This window comes from Trachymyrmex cornetzi, unplaced genomic scaffold (assembly GCF_001594075.2).
Source record: "Trachymyrmex cornetzi isolate Tcor2-1 unplaced genomic scaffold, Tcor1.1 scaffold121, whole genome shotgun sequence".
In the NCBI taxonomy this organism is placed as follows: Eukaryota; Metazoa; Arthropoda; class Insecta; order Hymenoptera; family Formicidae; genus Trachymyrmex; species Trachymyrmex cornetzi.
This window is the reverse complement of record NW_017295773.1, coordinates 557778-572895: the sequence shown is the minus strand read 5'-3', so window position 1 is coordinate 572895 and position 15118 is coordinate 557778. Positions and strand designations below refer to the sequence as shown.

The 15118-nt window shown below is 35.4% G+C and overlaps 1 protein-coding gene across 1 annotated transcript in view; it reads right to left on the bottom strand.

Moving 5' to 3' along the window:
• LOC108767525 (Na channel protein 60E) overlaps positions 1–12740 on the bottom strand; it is an 84781-nt gene extending 72041 nt beyond the window's left edge. The window contains exon 1 of the mRNA XM_018517456.1: positions 11331–12740. Coding sequence (XP_018372958.1) covers positions 11331–12740 — 1410 coding nt within the window. The remainder of the gene's footprint in view (positions 1–11330) is intronic.
• Positions 12741–15118: the final 2378 nt, after the last annotated feature.

Sequence of the window (15118 nt, the reverse complement as noted above, 5' to 3'; positions counted from 1 at the left end):
TTTGGAGCCATAACATTTGGCTGGTATGACGATCATGATGCCAATATTGAAGCGCTTCATGTGCCATATTTATGGTAGATGAGGCAACTACACAATCGAAGATATACTGCTCGCAATAACGGTGTAGTTTTCAATTTTATTGATAAGAAATCTACTTTATTGTTAACACGAGATTAAAGACAATCATTCCATTTATTTCTGTTCCTGAATTTTGAAGATTTGTAATAATAAATTAAACTAGATTGTTAAAAATATATATTTTTTTTTTAAATAAGTAAAGAAGCGCTGCGGTTGAATGGTACTTAATATATTTTCATGTAAATTTTTAATTCTTTGAGAAAGAAGTTTCCTAATAAAGAAACTTAAAAAAAAACCTTACTTTTTGAAGATTTGAAGGATCATTGAATTCGATTTTGGACTTAAAATTCTAAAATGTAAATTTCAAAGAAGTAATTTGATTAGCGTAAATTTCAGTTTTAAGAAGTTCTTGATATCGTTGAGTTTGAAACTACTTTAAAATGTCGAATTTCAAAATAATAATTTCTAACGATGGAGGATCTAGTCTAGAGCCTCTCACAAGGCTCATAATCAGAGTTTGAAAGTCAATTTGGAAGGCAGTACTAACTGTTTGCATAACGCTGATGAGCTTCAAATAAAACGAAATTGAAAACTTTATATTATTTTCAATTAAAAATTGAACGAGCACTTTACAAACTAAAAAGAAGTGATTCCAAACGGAGTTATCGTTCACAAAGGGTTAAGAAATCCTTTATGAAGCTCCAGAACTAGCACCAAAATTTATATCGCAGTTACTGACATTAGGAGACACATTTAGTATATGTATGTTGATTAAAAGGCACTAATCAATTTCAAGGAACCAAAATGATACAACTCATAAGAAAGAATATTAAGTAAAAAAATTAAATGAACACTAAGTTTTTTTTATAACAATTCGAATTTGTGAATATAACACAAAGAATTTAATTAGAATATATTAATATCATTGGAATATAATTGGAAGAATATATTAATTACAAAGAACCTTTATTTTTATGTTTTTAATTATAAATGTATAAATCGAGAGTTGACTGTAATAATATTAAATGTCCTAATAATTCATTCGTTGAATACAATTGACAGATTTACGTAATTTGATGGATACAACTGTCCGTACGATAATGAATATCTCTCGAAAATGATCGACATTTCTTCCGCTCATTGATGCTCACTGACGTTATTATTTACAGTGCTATTAATCATGTAATTTAACTGCAATTCCCGAGTTGCATCTTAATTAACGACACAACAAATAACAAATGTGATACAGGGAGAAAGCGATCGGTTCGGTAATTTATAATTTTTCTCTTAATCTCAAAGGCGGGAAAATACACTATAATCACTTTTGTTTGAGATGTTTGTCTATCTAAAGCATCAAATTCTAATTAAATTTGTTACTAATTATATTAATTCCTACATTTTGCGAATTCTTTTCGACCATTAATTCTTTCCACGTTATTTTGCAATGAGATAAAGGAGATTACGGGGAGAGGAAATAATAGATTATAAGAACAAATGAATATAATTCGATTTTCGGAGTTTACGGCAATATTTTAAAGTTTACGCCATTTTACGAGAGGACTATTCTTTACAGCTCTTCTGTTATCGTGTCGGCGTGGTGAATTATATGTTCCGTAGAGAGGAAAACAGGCAGAGAGAAAGAAAGAGGGAAAAGAAACAAAAGGATAGAAGTTTCTGTTCTTGCCATATTCCTCCTCTTTTTGTTTTTCGCGGAGAAAGGAAAGGAGCCTTTCTTTTTCCGTATGCTCCTATTGCTGTGTCCTTAATTTAATTTTTTTTTTTATTATTCTGTATATATTAAATTTAATATTAAGGTTTCAACTATCTTGGATAAATTTATTTCAGATAGAATAAATCATGTACTATAGCTATTTAAAAATATAAGTTATATCTTAATTAGACAAATTTCTACAAATATGTCCTAAAATGTTTATTACATATGTATCTTAGTTAACATAATTTCGTATTGTGAATGTCACATTTCTATCATTTTATTATTTCTGATAATTTCGTATTTAAATATTTATAAAATATGAGAGATGATGTTCTCTATCAATATTTAACAATTGCATGCAGCATTTTCCCGTATTCTTTGAATTTGAAAATCATATATCTCGGTTAATTTGTCGGACAGATTTGATTAAAATATGATTATAGGTATATGTATATTTAATGAAATAAATAATAACTCACAATGCGAAATTATGTTACTTCTGAATTATAGATGATTGAAAATTTAAAATCGCCTTACATGTAAAGTTTCTAAAGGTAGAAGTACAGGATAAAAGTTTTTCTCTTTTATTTAATTTTTCAACGAACTTGCTATAATTTAACTTATCACATGTGTAAAGAGTACAAATTGATTGTATGAATATAAATTATACTGTAGGTAGTTATGAGATTATGTAGACTTTATTCTATATTGTATTCTTTCGCAGTTGTTAGCTTAATAAAACTTAAGAGAAGGGTACGCTTGTTACTCATAAAATTAATAGTGGCGAATCAAAGAAATTTTCGTTCCCTACGCCATATAAAGCGTATTATAGAATGCCGAGTTAGAAACGCGTTTCTAGCGAACGCATAATATTTTTACACAGGATAAAATTTGCCATTAATGTGTTTTTGCCGCATGACTTGACAAAAGATATCATCATTAGATTCATATAATAATAAAGTGACTGTAATTACATGATAGAGAAAATAATAATCTAACATAGGTGTTTTATCTATTGTAGAAAAGTTGCCATTTAAAAATATTTGTAAGTAATAATAAACTTATAAGTATAATAAGTCATAGAATTTAATTATATTACAATGTTACATATCACAACATAATTATGCCACTCATTTATATAAGATTTGATAAAAGATTTGAGTGAAATACTTACAGTTGTTTATGGAAATTATAAAAATTTGAACAATTTTGTGATACTTTCTTATCAAAATTACAAAATTATCTTAATGTATAACAGTTTTACTGAGTAATATATGAGTAATATGTAATATATGAATATTCTTATGTGTGAAGGCATTATGGAAAAAACATATATTCATCATGATCTTCTTTCTTGTAATAAAAAAACGAAAGAGAAATGGAGGAGTAGAGAAATACTTCTCTTTTAATCTATTAGTCTCGATTGTTAATAAAACTGTGCTCCAAAACATGCACAAAAACTTTAGAAATTAGGCTTATGAAATATTTTAGACTGACATTGATAAAAATTATGAGAATGCCATTCATGTATCGCGTTACTTGGGAAATGTCACGAAATTACAACTTCGTTTTATCACGTTAACTGCATATTCCTATGACACACTTTGCCGTGGCATGTGGATAAGTTATCGATAGTTTGTATCGCGTGCAGATGCCGCGCTAGTGATAAATTCCGTTACTAATTCTGTGCATCATCGGCGCGGCGACGCGTTTTGCGGCGAAAATGTCGAACTTCTTTATAGCTGTGTCGTTGCGCTAAGTGCTTAAAAATATCTTCGAAAGTGCCATTTATCGATTTCTGGAAAACTGAATACGATCTTAATATAAATTATGAAATAATAGAGCAAATCTAACTAATTCGTAACATTCTATTCAGTTTTTGGTATTAAACATTTTTTAAAGAAAATAAAATGCCTTACAATATGCGGATCTATTATAATATAATGTTATCAGTCGATATAATAACGCGTAATATTCAAAGAATAAAATAATAATGCCTTTTTTTCCAAGGCAATGATATTTGGAGCTCGCTTATACACGGCGAGCCTCACAAATGTCAGGTGTCATGAACAGTTAACCGCAATGTGAAACAAAGTTCATACTGCGGCTGATTAATTTTAATTTAAACGGAAATGCGGCCTACTTTAATTATTCGAGATCCGATGGTATTCATTTTGTAGATTGTTACATCTGGAAATATGTACCTTGCAAGTAAACCTAAGAAAAGAATATCTGTGACAAAGATAAATACAGCTGAAGCGATTGAATCTATAAACATTAACGGAAATATGATGAACGATAGTTTATCGCTGGAGAAAGAAATTATCCGAAGCGTGTTTAACTTTATCGTAGTTCAGCCAGATTAAAGAGATTCCTATCGTTTCTCTTTAGCATGCCATAAAATTTTATTGATTTTCACCGGGAAATTATTACAGTGACATAAATATGATACTATTGTAATATACATATATACAATTAATAATTAAATTCCAAATTTTATTTGTGTATTTTAACGAAAAAATTAATTAACAATCTTATAATCTTAATACATTAACTATCAAAAGAAAAAATAAATATAAAGAATAAAAAAAATAAAATTTTAGATAGGAAATAATTCATGATTGTTCTCAAAATTAGTTTATTTAATTATTTTTTTATCATTTTGGAATAATCTATTATTTATTATTTAATTAAATTATATTTCTACTATCACTATATTTAATTATAGATAATTATAAACTGTTTATTTAAATAAATAGCAAATAAAACAATTATGTGTATAAGAATGTGACGCCAAGGAACTTAGAATTTTTGCTTACAATTAGCAAAAGTTGATAAGTTCTTTTCAGTCTTTATATCTGACAAATGCTTCGGTTAATGAATGACTCCAAGCTTTTTTATCGTTCGCTAGAATCGACATGTTTCCCTTTCATGTGCCATGTACTTCAAGAAGGGGATAAAAAGGGACAGATAAAATGACCAAACCACTTTCTTTGTAACAATATGTCGCCATGAAATGTACGAATTTCGCTGCCGTTTATAAGGTGAGGTTGCTTCAAGAAGCTCGCGTGATCACGTGTCTTGTGGAAATTAAATGTAGCGACGGGGCAAATGGGCGACGAGTATCGTAGTTTTCGTAGATTTGAATGGCCTTGATGTTTAACTTATTGTCGATGTTTTACGCAGTTCTGCGTTGTGGCGTTTACCTTATTTGGTAAACAATACTTATTTGACATTAATTCAATTCCGAACTATCACTAATTGTTAAACTTGACGAGTGTCTGTATACAAATCTATGGATAAGTCACTTTATAAAAGAAATTATAAAGGAAATTACTTAATATCCAGATTTTCAAGATAAATGTAGATTTAAATTTTTCAGTTAATGGAGAAAACTACGCTCTATAAATAAAAGTAATGTATAAATGAATAATAATAATTTTTAGCAAATTTTACATTACACTTATGAATTATATTTTGATAAAAATTGAGATTTACTTGCGCGGATTTAGCATTGAGAGATTTTGACAGATAAAAGCGTTGCTAAAAATGTTTTTATGAAAGAAATTTTAATTAATATGAAAAAATGTACTCTTAAAATTTGACCAAATCGATTTTCTACATCTCGCAAAATCGATTTGAGCATCGTATAAAAACTGAGTTGATGAATAGTTATTTCCATGCACATATTTTTGTTTCAAAATTTTTGCAGTACTTACTTCATTAATTTTCTTTTCATCGGACGCATTATATTTCGAGATTGTATTGAATTTGACTAGCTCTGTTTTAAAATAGGACTATTCATCACGCGATGAATGAAGTAATCAAAGGAAAATAGTCAATATAGGGACACAAAATTAGTGCAGATTTGTGAAAATTATGCTGCAAACATGAATTTAGCAACAGATTTAGCGACAACAATAGATTTCCGATAGAAATCTGAAAGAAATAGACCAAGATGACTTTGAAAGGGAACAGTAAAAAAAATTGCACGATATATTTTTATTAAGTAATTTCAGAACCGCGTTTTTAATTGTTAGCGATATACAGCTTGACCTAACAGTTATATACTATAGGATTATATAGATTCTTTGTCAATTTTTGAGTTAATTTTTTTTCTTCTTCGCTGAAGGCCATCACCTCATTCCTCTACATTAGCTTTTAACTCGCGGCATTATAAATATCTCGGTAACTAAGCACCAAATAAAACTTTGTCATAATGAAGTCTAGCTTAAACTAATCGCGCGCGGGGAAGGTGAGCAATCTGTTTAATTAATTTTATATTAAAATTAACTGTATAACAATTAATTTTAACAATGTAATTTCATCTGCATAATTAACAGCGACTAAAACATGTAAAAACATACGAAAAAAGTTTTCATCATTTCTTTATTAAATAAAAAATAAATAAGAACATTTTTTTTTATTTTTTAATCCAAAATTTGTTTCAGAAATTTTTGCGAGTATTATGATAAATATATGTAAATATCGCAAAACGAAACTAACTACGTAGGTAATGTAGGTTACGTTTTCGTTCTGAAATGTAGAGTTCTTGGATTTCATGATAGAAGAAGCGATATATTCTTGTCTGCTCTTTTGCTCTTCCGTATTTCTTTTTTACCGAATTGTCAATTCGCTATATACACAGTAGGCAGACGATGAAAATGCTGTGGATCAAATATCATGTACGTGATCTACCTACGAAGCGCCTAGACAAAATATTAAAAGCTTGGCTTCACGAAGAATATCTCGCCTCTCTTTGCCGAGACGATCACGACAATTACATTAACAGTATTCTGTCAGTCATATGTAATTGGAAAAATTTTTGCCTCCTTTTGGAGAGATGCACGTAATCGAAACGTCAGGAAAGTTCTAGAAAGCGATTCATTTTATGCTATCTATCTCTTTTTCTTCATTTTAAGAGAAAAAAATTCTGTGATTAATTATTTCCCTCGGATAATCTGTATGAATTCTTTCCTTCATCATTTAAACCATTTTAAATTCATCTTAGTCAGTATATTATATATATATTTATCTAAAGCATTTGATATCGAATTTCATTCAAGAACCTATCATTATAAATATCGCAAATAAATAAAATTATTTATAGGTTTATTATTTATAGGTTTTGGAAAATTAATAATATTAATTTTATTACTTTAAATTAATAATATCTATAGCTCGTAAATTTGCAAAGCAAACAAGAAAGAATAATGAACAATAATGAATGTTGTAATATAAGAATAATAATCGATTTATTCTTTGCGAGAATTTTGTTTATTATTTTAATTACTTAAAATTCTATATGAATAATACAAGAGGCCATTACATTTACTTTTATATATTGTATAAACTTTCTATAATTGTTAGAATGAATTGTACTTTGAAGAATGAAATTTCACTTTCAACAATTGAAAATTGAGCCACTCTTTTTCCAACATTAGCTCAATTTTTACTCTTTATTGAGATTCTGCTCTAAAGAATTTGGAGAGAGAGAATATTTAAATTTCTTATAGCTGTATATTAAATATATTAAAAGAGGATTGCGGATACTGACATACCACTTCGTTTCTTGATAATATTTCTTAAACAAAAGCTAAAAATCAAACTTTAGACACATAAATATAAAATTAGAAAGTGTCTTTCTCTATTATTAGATAATACAACAGTTTGTAATATTTGTTTGCAATTTTGCAATAATCAATTTTTTTCGTGAGATAAACAAAAATGAACGTTTGACAAAGTAGATCCCAAAATTGACACAATAGGCAGTAACGTCACATATTCTTATTCTTTTCTTTTACAAGAATCATCTGTACAAAATACTTACAAATGAATGCTTAATAAGATTTTTTCTCTAGAATCTATTCATTTCTATATAAAACGTTTTTCATTCATTTATAAGCATACTTTATGCTGTTGCGCAAAACGCAAACATCTAAAGCGAGAGTTTCTTTTTTTTAGAGTTTTCTCATAAATATATGATTGCCTTTAGCTTCGATAGGGCTATTTGACACTATAACGTAAGCGGAAGATGCTGATGACAGTATAAACATAATTATCGCAGACTAGTATATCATACTTCATAGAGAAGCGGTCGGGATAGAATGTGATAATGATGATAATATCGATTGATTAAAAAAAAACCTCGTAGTAGAATTTTTCTCATCGTGGGGATCACTGAAAAACGCAATAATCCGTTAGAGGTAGCGAAACATTGCATCCAATAAATAATACTTTCCCATTCTTGCCGAACGTTCCGTTCTCTCGATCCCGCGAGATTAAAGATACATTAACTCGCTAGGTGGACCGGTGGTTTTTGTTCTGGCTGCGACGGGAGAAATATGACTGCGATCGCTTCTTTTCATTTTGAAAAAGCGAGCGTAAGGAGAGCAATAATAACTTGAACGTCAGTCGTTCAAGAAAGATTCATTGCTCTCTTGCATAAAGAACCTAACGAGCTTGAGATTTTTCTTCTTGGTCACGCTGACGTCGGCATTGAACTCTAATATTGTGGATAAACGCATATACAAACGTATCCGTTACGATGATTTACGAGACAGCGGTAAAATACATGTAATTGTGAAATTGTGTTAAATGTGCCGCAACATATAATTCTTAATATTCTGTTTGTAATCTTGAAAGAAAAATCTTTTAGTGTTTACAATGTAAAAATCTTTTAGTAACTGTTGTAATTAAATCTCTCTGGAGAAGTTATCTTTGCTATATATATATAGGTAAAAAGAGATTTTATAATATTCTCAAAGAAACTTTATTTCGCATGCAGTAGCTTGTACAGAAAAAGAAATTAAACGTTATTTGTTACATTAATTACGCATCTTTCTCGCTTTATTTAACTCGTTTTAGAAAGTATTTAGTTGACGTTGGAATTTAATGCATTTTGTCTCTTGTAGAAAAAAAGAGAATTTTGAAATAATATTCTTTTTAAAAGAATTAATTTTCCATTGAGAAAATTAACGCGCATTATCGACATTATATTTTGGAATAAAAATGAAAAGAATATGTACATTTGGTAATAATATATATTCATATCGTTTTATGTAAATGGAGTTTAATATGAGATTAATAAAGTTAAAGGTTTTTCTTTCTGGCTGCGCGTTAACGCTGCTATTGACCTGCTACTTCAGCATCATAAATAAAATTCAGTACGCTCGCGCGCGTACACTCTATTACAATTTACGATCAAGCGTGTAATGGAAGTTGCATTAACACGATTTTTACGTTATACCAATAGACAAATTGCGAAAGTTTCCTCTTTCCAGATCAACACAAAGAAAAATATAACGGTTTGTTTCTTTTCCTGCCGGTAATTTTCACGTTTCGCTGAAAATTTAAAGAACAAGAAAAACGAATAACTAGATTCTTTTTCTTTAATCTGTATTTTTAACCTTTAAACTATGAACTTGCAAATTACACTCTTCATTTATAATATGCTAAATTCTGCGTGAAATGAGGGACTGTAATTTCCCCATCTAACAATTTTCTTTGTTTCAGATCGCTACAGGATTCCAGGATGACTCACAGGACGAAGTATTCTTGGATACAGACATTGCACGAGAGGTAAGTACTGTTTTCTTTATAGAATATATCGCGCGTCTATTTTAAAAAATTATTTATTATAAATGTTAGACTGCAATACACATGTTATTATTATAGTCATTTAATCGAGTTTGATCAAAGGATTAAGATGTGTATCGGTGCACTCGGAGAAAAATATTATAATGGTAGTAACTAAAAGTGACTGTGCATATTTTACCTACATATAGAATTACTATACATAATAAACTAATGTACACGTATGGAATACTATTTTATAGTTGCAATAATTATAAAATTATTTAATGTGTGTACATATATATAATTTCTACCATTTTGTTTTCCTATTTATGAATATGTGAAAGATTGCGTACCACTATTGTTTATTATACACGTTCATATTTCGTGCTTAATATCTCAATAACGTGAAGCGTTCTTATTGACTGGCGTCCAGTAAAAAGTTTGAATATAAAATATGTCGAAAGACCTCTGGAAGTCGTTCGATAAAAATTTTGAATATTCGATGTATCATATAGATTGTAAAATTCTTTTCTTTCTGAATAAATAAGAATCTCACTAACAGCGAAAGGAAACTGCAAGCGGGAGCAATTAAAGGAATCCGACATGTTGTGACCTACATAATCTCCCGCAGATCCGACAGGGGTTCCTTACTTGAGAACAGGTCACGAATAGTCGCAGTCGATCGATTTTTAATATAAATAGATGTGTAGCACACGGATACACGCGCGCGATTTCGCCTAATCTTTTCCGTCGTCCTCTTCGCGCGCCTAGTCCTCTTGTTTCTCTTCCTCGTCTCCTCTCATTTCGTATTTTCGGCGATTCGTCTTCTTTCTTTCTCTCTTTTCGCCACTCCAACTCTTTCGATACTACCAACCACTCTCCAACCATTCACCCTCTTTTGAACTCTTGTCTCTCTCGCAACTCTTCGCTCCATTTCTGTTTTAAGTCCCTTTCGTCTGCCTTGCGCACTCATGTACACACATCTCCGGTAAATTCTTTTCTCTTCTTTCACGCTTCTTTTTTACCGTCACCTACTATTGTCCCTTTTTGTTCCACTTGCTTTACGGCTAAAGAAATTTATTTACAGAAACGAAAATCGCGCCCAATATTCGGCTGTCGATTACACTCTGCCTCCTGGCAATATTCGACGATATAAATTGGAAATACGCGATCGTTGAAATTGCATCGCAGCGTCGTGTTATAACGATCCCCAACGGTCGCGTGGTCCTTTAACATTTCCCTCCGAGGCTTTGTGAATTTAAGATATGACTATGATAAGCTGGCAACCGTTATACCTAACTAAAATCGCGCTCTGGTTTCGCTGAAGTTCAATGTATACAATTTTTCTAATCTATAAAAAGTATTAACTTTCACAAGGGATATGTCACTATTGTCGGATTGTTGAGTCTCTTTAAAATATATTATTAAACACACAAAAATTTAAGAGACGCGTATTTTTTTTATATCTGCCTTTTTTGAAGTTTAAACCTTTCAACCTTTTATATTTGACATTAAAAGAATATGGGCAAAATGTTAAGATATAAAAAGAAATTTAAAAAAAACTTTTATGATTTTTTATAATATTTTATGTACTTTGTGTAACTGTATTTAAATTTTCCAAAAGTCTAATATTTTTCAAAGTACCTCCAATTCTCCATTATTGTCTTCTTTTTTTAAATTATATTTATATCGATAAAAATTAAAAACAATTTTGTGCCAATTTTATCCATATATGATAAAGTTTGATTTCTCTCTTATATTTTCTAATACGTTTAATGATATATTTTAAATAGAATCAAATTGGTTTTGGACAGTTTTTTGTAACTTGTTTTATATTAACCTAAGTTGCAAATGTTTTACATATTAAATGATTGACAAAAAGTAGACTGTTATCTCATAGAATTTTGACGAGTAAAAGATGAAGAAATGAAGATGTATGCGACGAGAATTGTGAACTCACCTCGTCATAGATAAAATTGTCGATCTCTTCCAACGGCCTGCCGTAGAGATTATTCGGAAATGGTTCGAACTTGTTTGGCAGTACCGCACCATCCTCCACCGACATCTTTTTCTTCGGTTGAAAACCATATTCGCGCACTAATTGTACAGTCTTGTTCTCCAATCTGCTCTCTTTCGTGAACGGCTTGACCGTTTGCTTGCCGCCCTTGCTGCCGGGAGTTCTCGCGCCGAATGACCTGCTTTCGATCTTGGATTCCTTGGTATCGAGAATATCACTCGACGCTGTCTGCGGTGTCACGACGTCCGCTTGGATCTCCGCGCTTCCGGAATCGCCGGTGCCGGAATCAGCAGAAGTGCCAGCGGTTCCGGCCAACGGTGGCCGCAGTCTCATGCTGTCCTGCGTCCTGGAACCAATTCTCTTCATCGGCGGAGATTCACTCTTTTTGGATTCTGGTGAGGTTAACTTCTCCGTCCCTGACGGACTCGTAACTTCATCCGCTTTGTCGGTATCGGCGCGCGAATCTGACGACTTGGCATTCATTTGCGGAAAGAGAGAGAGACACTCCTTGTCTTCTTTCAACGACGGTGAGCTCGGATGTTCATATGGCGAACTTGTATGTTCCTTGTCATCGGCTTGGTAGACTCTCGTTGCAGTTTTGGGACAAATCTTCAATGCTCGCGAGCTCGGTTCCTCGTATTCGGTATACTCAGGTGGACTTAAACCCGCGTATGGCGGCGGTGATTGGCCCTGGTCCTCACTGGGTCCCATCGATGAGATGACGCGACGCGAGGGTACTTCAGGACGCTTCGGGGTTTCCCTGAAATGGCGCTGCCCAGTCGCCATCCTGAGATCTTCGTCGGTAATCCGCACGTCAATGGAACTTTCTCTAGGCGATGCACTAGCACTGGGTCGTAACGACTCTCTCCAGCCGATAGGAAACTCGGAAGATCCTCGAGCGGACCTTTCCGGCAAAGCTTGCCCAGGATGATCCTCCGGGCGTCTCGACCAACCCCTTTCCGTCGGGAGCGAGCCATGATGATCCTTCCGCGCTAAAGTCTCCGATAATCTACCATCGGGGTCTCGATGTTTGACTGCGATGCCAGATCTTCTGGGTGGCTGAGGTGTTCTGGAAGTCGCTCCTCTGAAATGATCCTGACTGTCCAAGTCCCGGCTGCTTCCTAGAATATTGAGACTCCTCTGGCTACCGCTGTCTCTGGGTCGGTCGTCCGGATTCCCAGTAGGTCCATAAATTCCCTCCTTGGCCAACTCATCCAACTCCTCTCTGCTCAAGTTCTTCACGTAGAGCCCGGCCACGCGGGGTCGGTTCGTAAAGCCATTGTCCTCCGAACCGCTGCTCGGAGGGCTGGGAGGACTTTTATTCCCCTCGCTCCCGCCCCGCCGAGATGTCATTGGGACCTTTGCTCGATCATCCCTTTCGATCCTGTACTACTTTCGTCGACCTCATACTATCGCTAGATCACCTTGATGCTTGATTACCGCCGATCGATATCCGCCACGCTGTTATCGATCGACCAACCAGCAGGATTTTGAAGCGTTAAGGATTACACGATATATCACCGCCCGTTTCCGTCTTGTCGATTTGTCTTCTCCTATCTCCTCATTTATACGAAGCTTCGATTACTGCGATTGCATCTAGGCTATTTCGGAATGCTGACTGAACTTCTGCCGCAGTGACACCGAAAGCCCTTTGTGAAACACCTTTTTTCAAACTGTATTTCACTTTCATCAATTAACACTCGTGAGATCTGCATTCAAAAACATTCTTTTGAATACAGAAATCGTGCTACTTTTTTACATCTTGAACCTCGCGAATCGAGGCCGAGAGTTCACGATACAAAAGATAGCCTCGTAGATTCATATATCGATGCACTAGATTGCAAAATTGCACTATGCGATGGTTTATGTTTCTGCGTTTATCTTAGGGGGCGACTTGCTAAGATTACTGATAAGTAGATAATATCCGGTACACTTTATTATTGATGGCCAATAGCGAAAAATACTGGAGAGTATTCGCGTGTGATGGATGGTGACAGATTTCTCAGTTTCTCGCAATCTGTTACTTCTAGCACTTTAAAGTTTCTAGTGATCCCGGTTGTTGGAAACAACAACGCGTGTTACCTTGACAGATCACGATGATTTGCGACAGTAAAGCGCGTGCAAGGCACGATTCGATGATGCTGTTCAAGCCGAATGACAAGCCTCTCGAAATCACAGAAGGTTCGATCACTAAAAGTCTCTCGAGTTATACCGTCGCTCATGAGTAGCCTATCCTGGCCGCATTGTCGAGAGCGGTTTACATATACACTTGCGTGGTATACTCCTCGTGTCGTGTCGCGACTTTAAGAGGTCAAGGAGTCCGTGCCCGCACATAACTCACTTCGAACGTTGGCAGCTACCGCTCGAGTGTCATGGTACTACCTGCTATAAGTGATCGACCGGTCGCGTCTACCAGCCCTTGGAACTCCGTTTCGCCGACAGTCTGGGTGAATTTAATAAATATCTGCGTGCGGTAGCGAGTGAAAGTCGACCACGTGAGCCCTCGCGACTCGCGCCGTCATCGATCATCAACCACGTCACTGTAGGCACGTAAGCCGTCATGTAAATCGTACTGCAGCGTGTGTCGCACGAAGACGAGGACGTTCCGCAAGTCGATCGCTTGCAGTCCTCGATCGATAGCTTGATCAACGAACGGTTTGAAAGCACGGAAACGCGCAATCGCTCCTTATTCCTTGGTCATTCACAGACTTCCGGTTCGACTTGAGCTTTCGCGCGATGGTGAAATTTGGATAAGTGCACGTCGGAAACACACGAAGCGTCGTCGCCTGCCGGTCAATCACCCCGACCCTCTGAACGTTCGTTCGCGTTCCGGCGGGATCGTGCGAAAAGGACCCCGAGGACGAATCGTCGGTGACTAAGCGGCCAGGACGCGATTAGCCAGGCTGTTCGTTTGAGGTATGCACTGGCGGGAGTAAGGATGGAGGGGAAAGGCGCATCCGCCCACACACAATCGCGGTTCTCGCGAAACAGCGTGGTCGGCTCGTATCAGCGTACCACTATCATCACCAGCACCCACCACCACGAGGCGTCGAGATTGACGGCGAGACCAAACGCGGTTGACTCCGCGGTATCCCCCACGGTCAGCACTCACTCGTCATCCGTCATCCGTCATCCGGCGATCGTCGTACGGCAGTCGTCGCGTCGCGATTAGTACAGTTGGGCGAGGGATACGACGACAGCGAAAACGAAGAAAAAAGCCGGAAGCGAGAAAGAGGAACAGCCCGCGGTAAAAAGAGAAGACGTTCGAGCGGGAGTTCGAGAGAAAAAGGAAGGATCAAGCGGGAGAAAGATAGAGGGACAGAGACAGAAGGAAAGAGAGAGAGAGAGAAAGAAAAAGAGAGAGAAAAAGAGAGAGCCGTGGTGCACCCTCGTCGTATAGTTCGGTAAATTCTGCTCGAGCGGGGGTGCAAAATCACGGGCGTCTCTTCCGAGAGCTGTGGCGGCACTGTCGGCACCGAACCCCCATCGGTACCGTGCGCGCGCGCGTGTATCGAACCACCCCGAGCCGCACGGAGAACGCCGTCGGCCGCGCGGAATCTTCGTTGGCGTAGCCGCGTTATATACGTATATACACATAACGGTGGGATCTCGAGGCACACACGCGAGAATCGCGGTGAGAGAACGGTGGTGGTGGCAAGGGCCGGTCGCGGAAATGCTGATGGTGTTAGTGGTCGCTGTTGTTGGTGCTCATGGCAGTTTGCTGGTGGTGG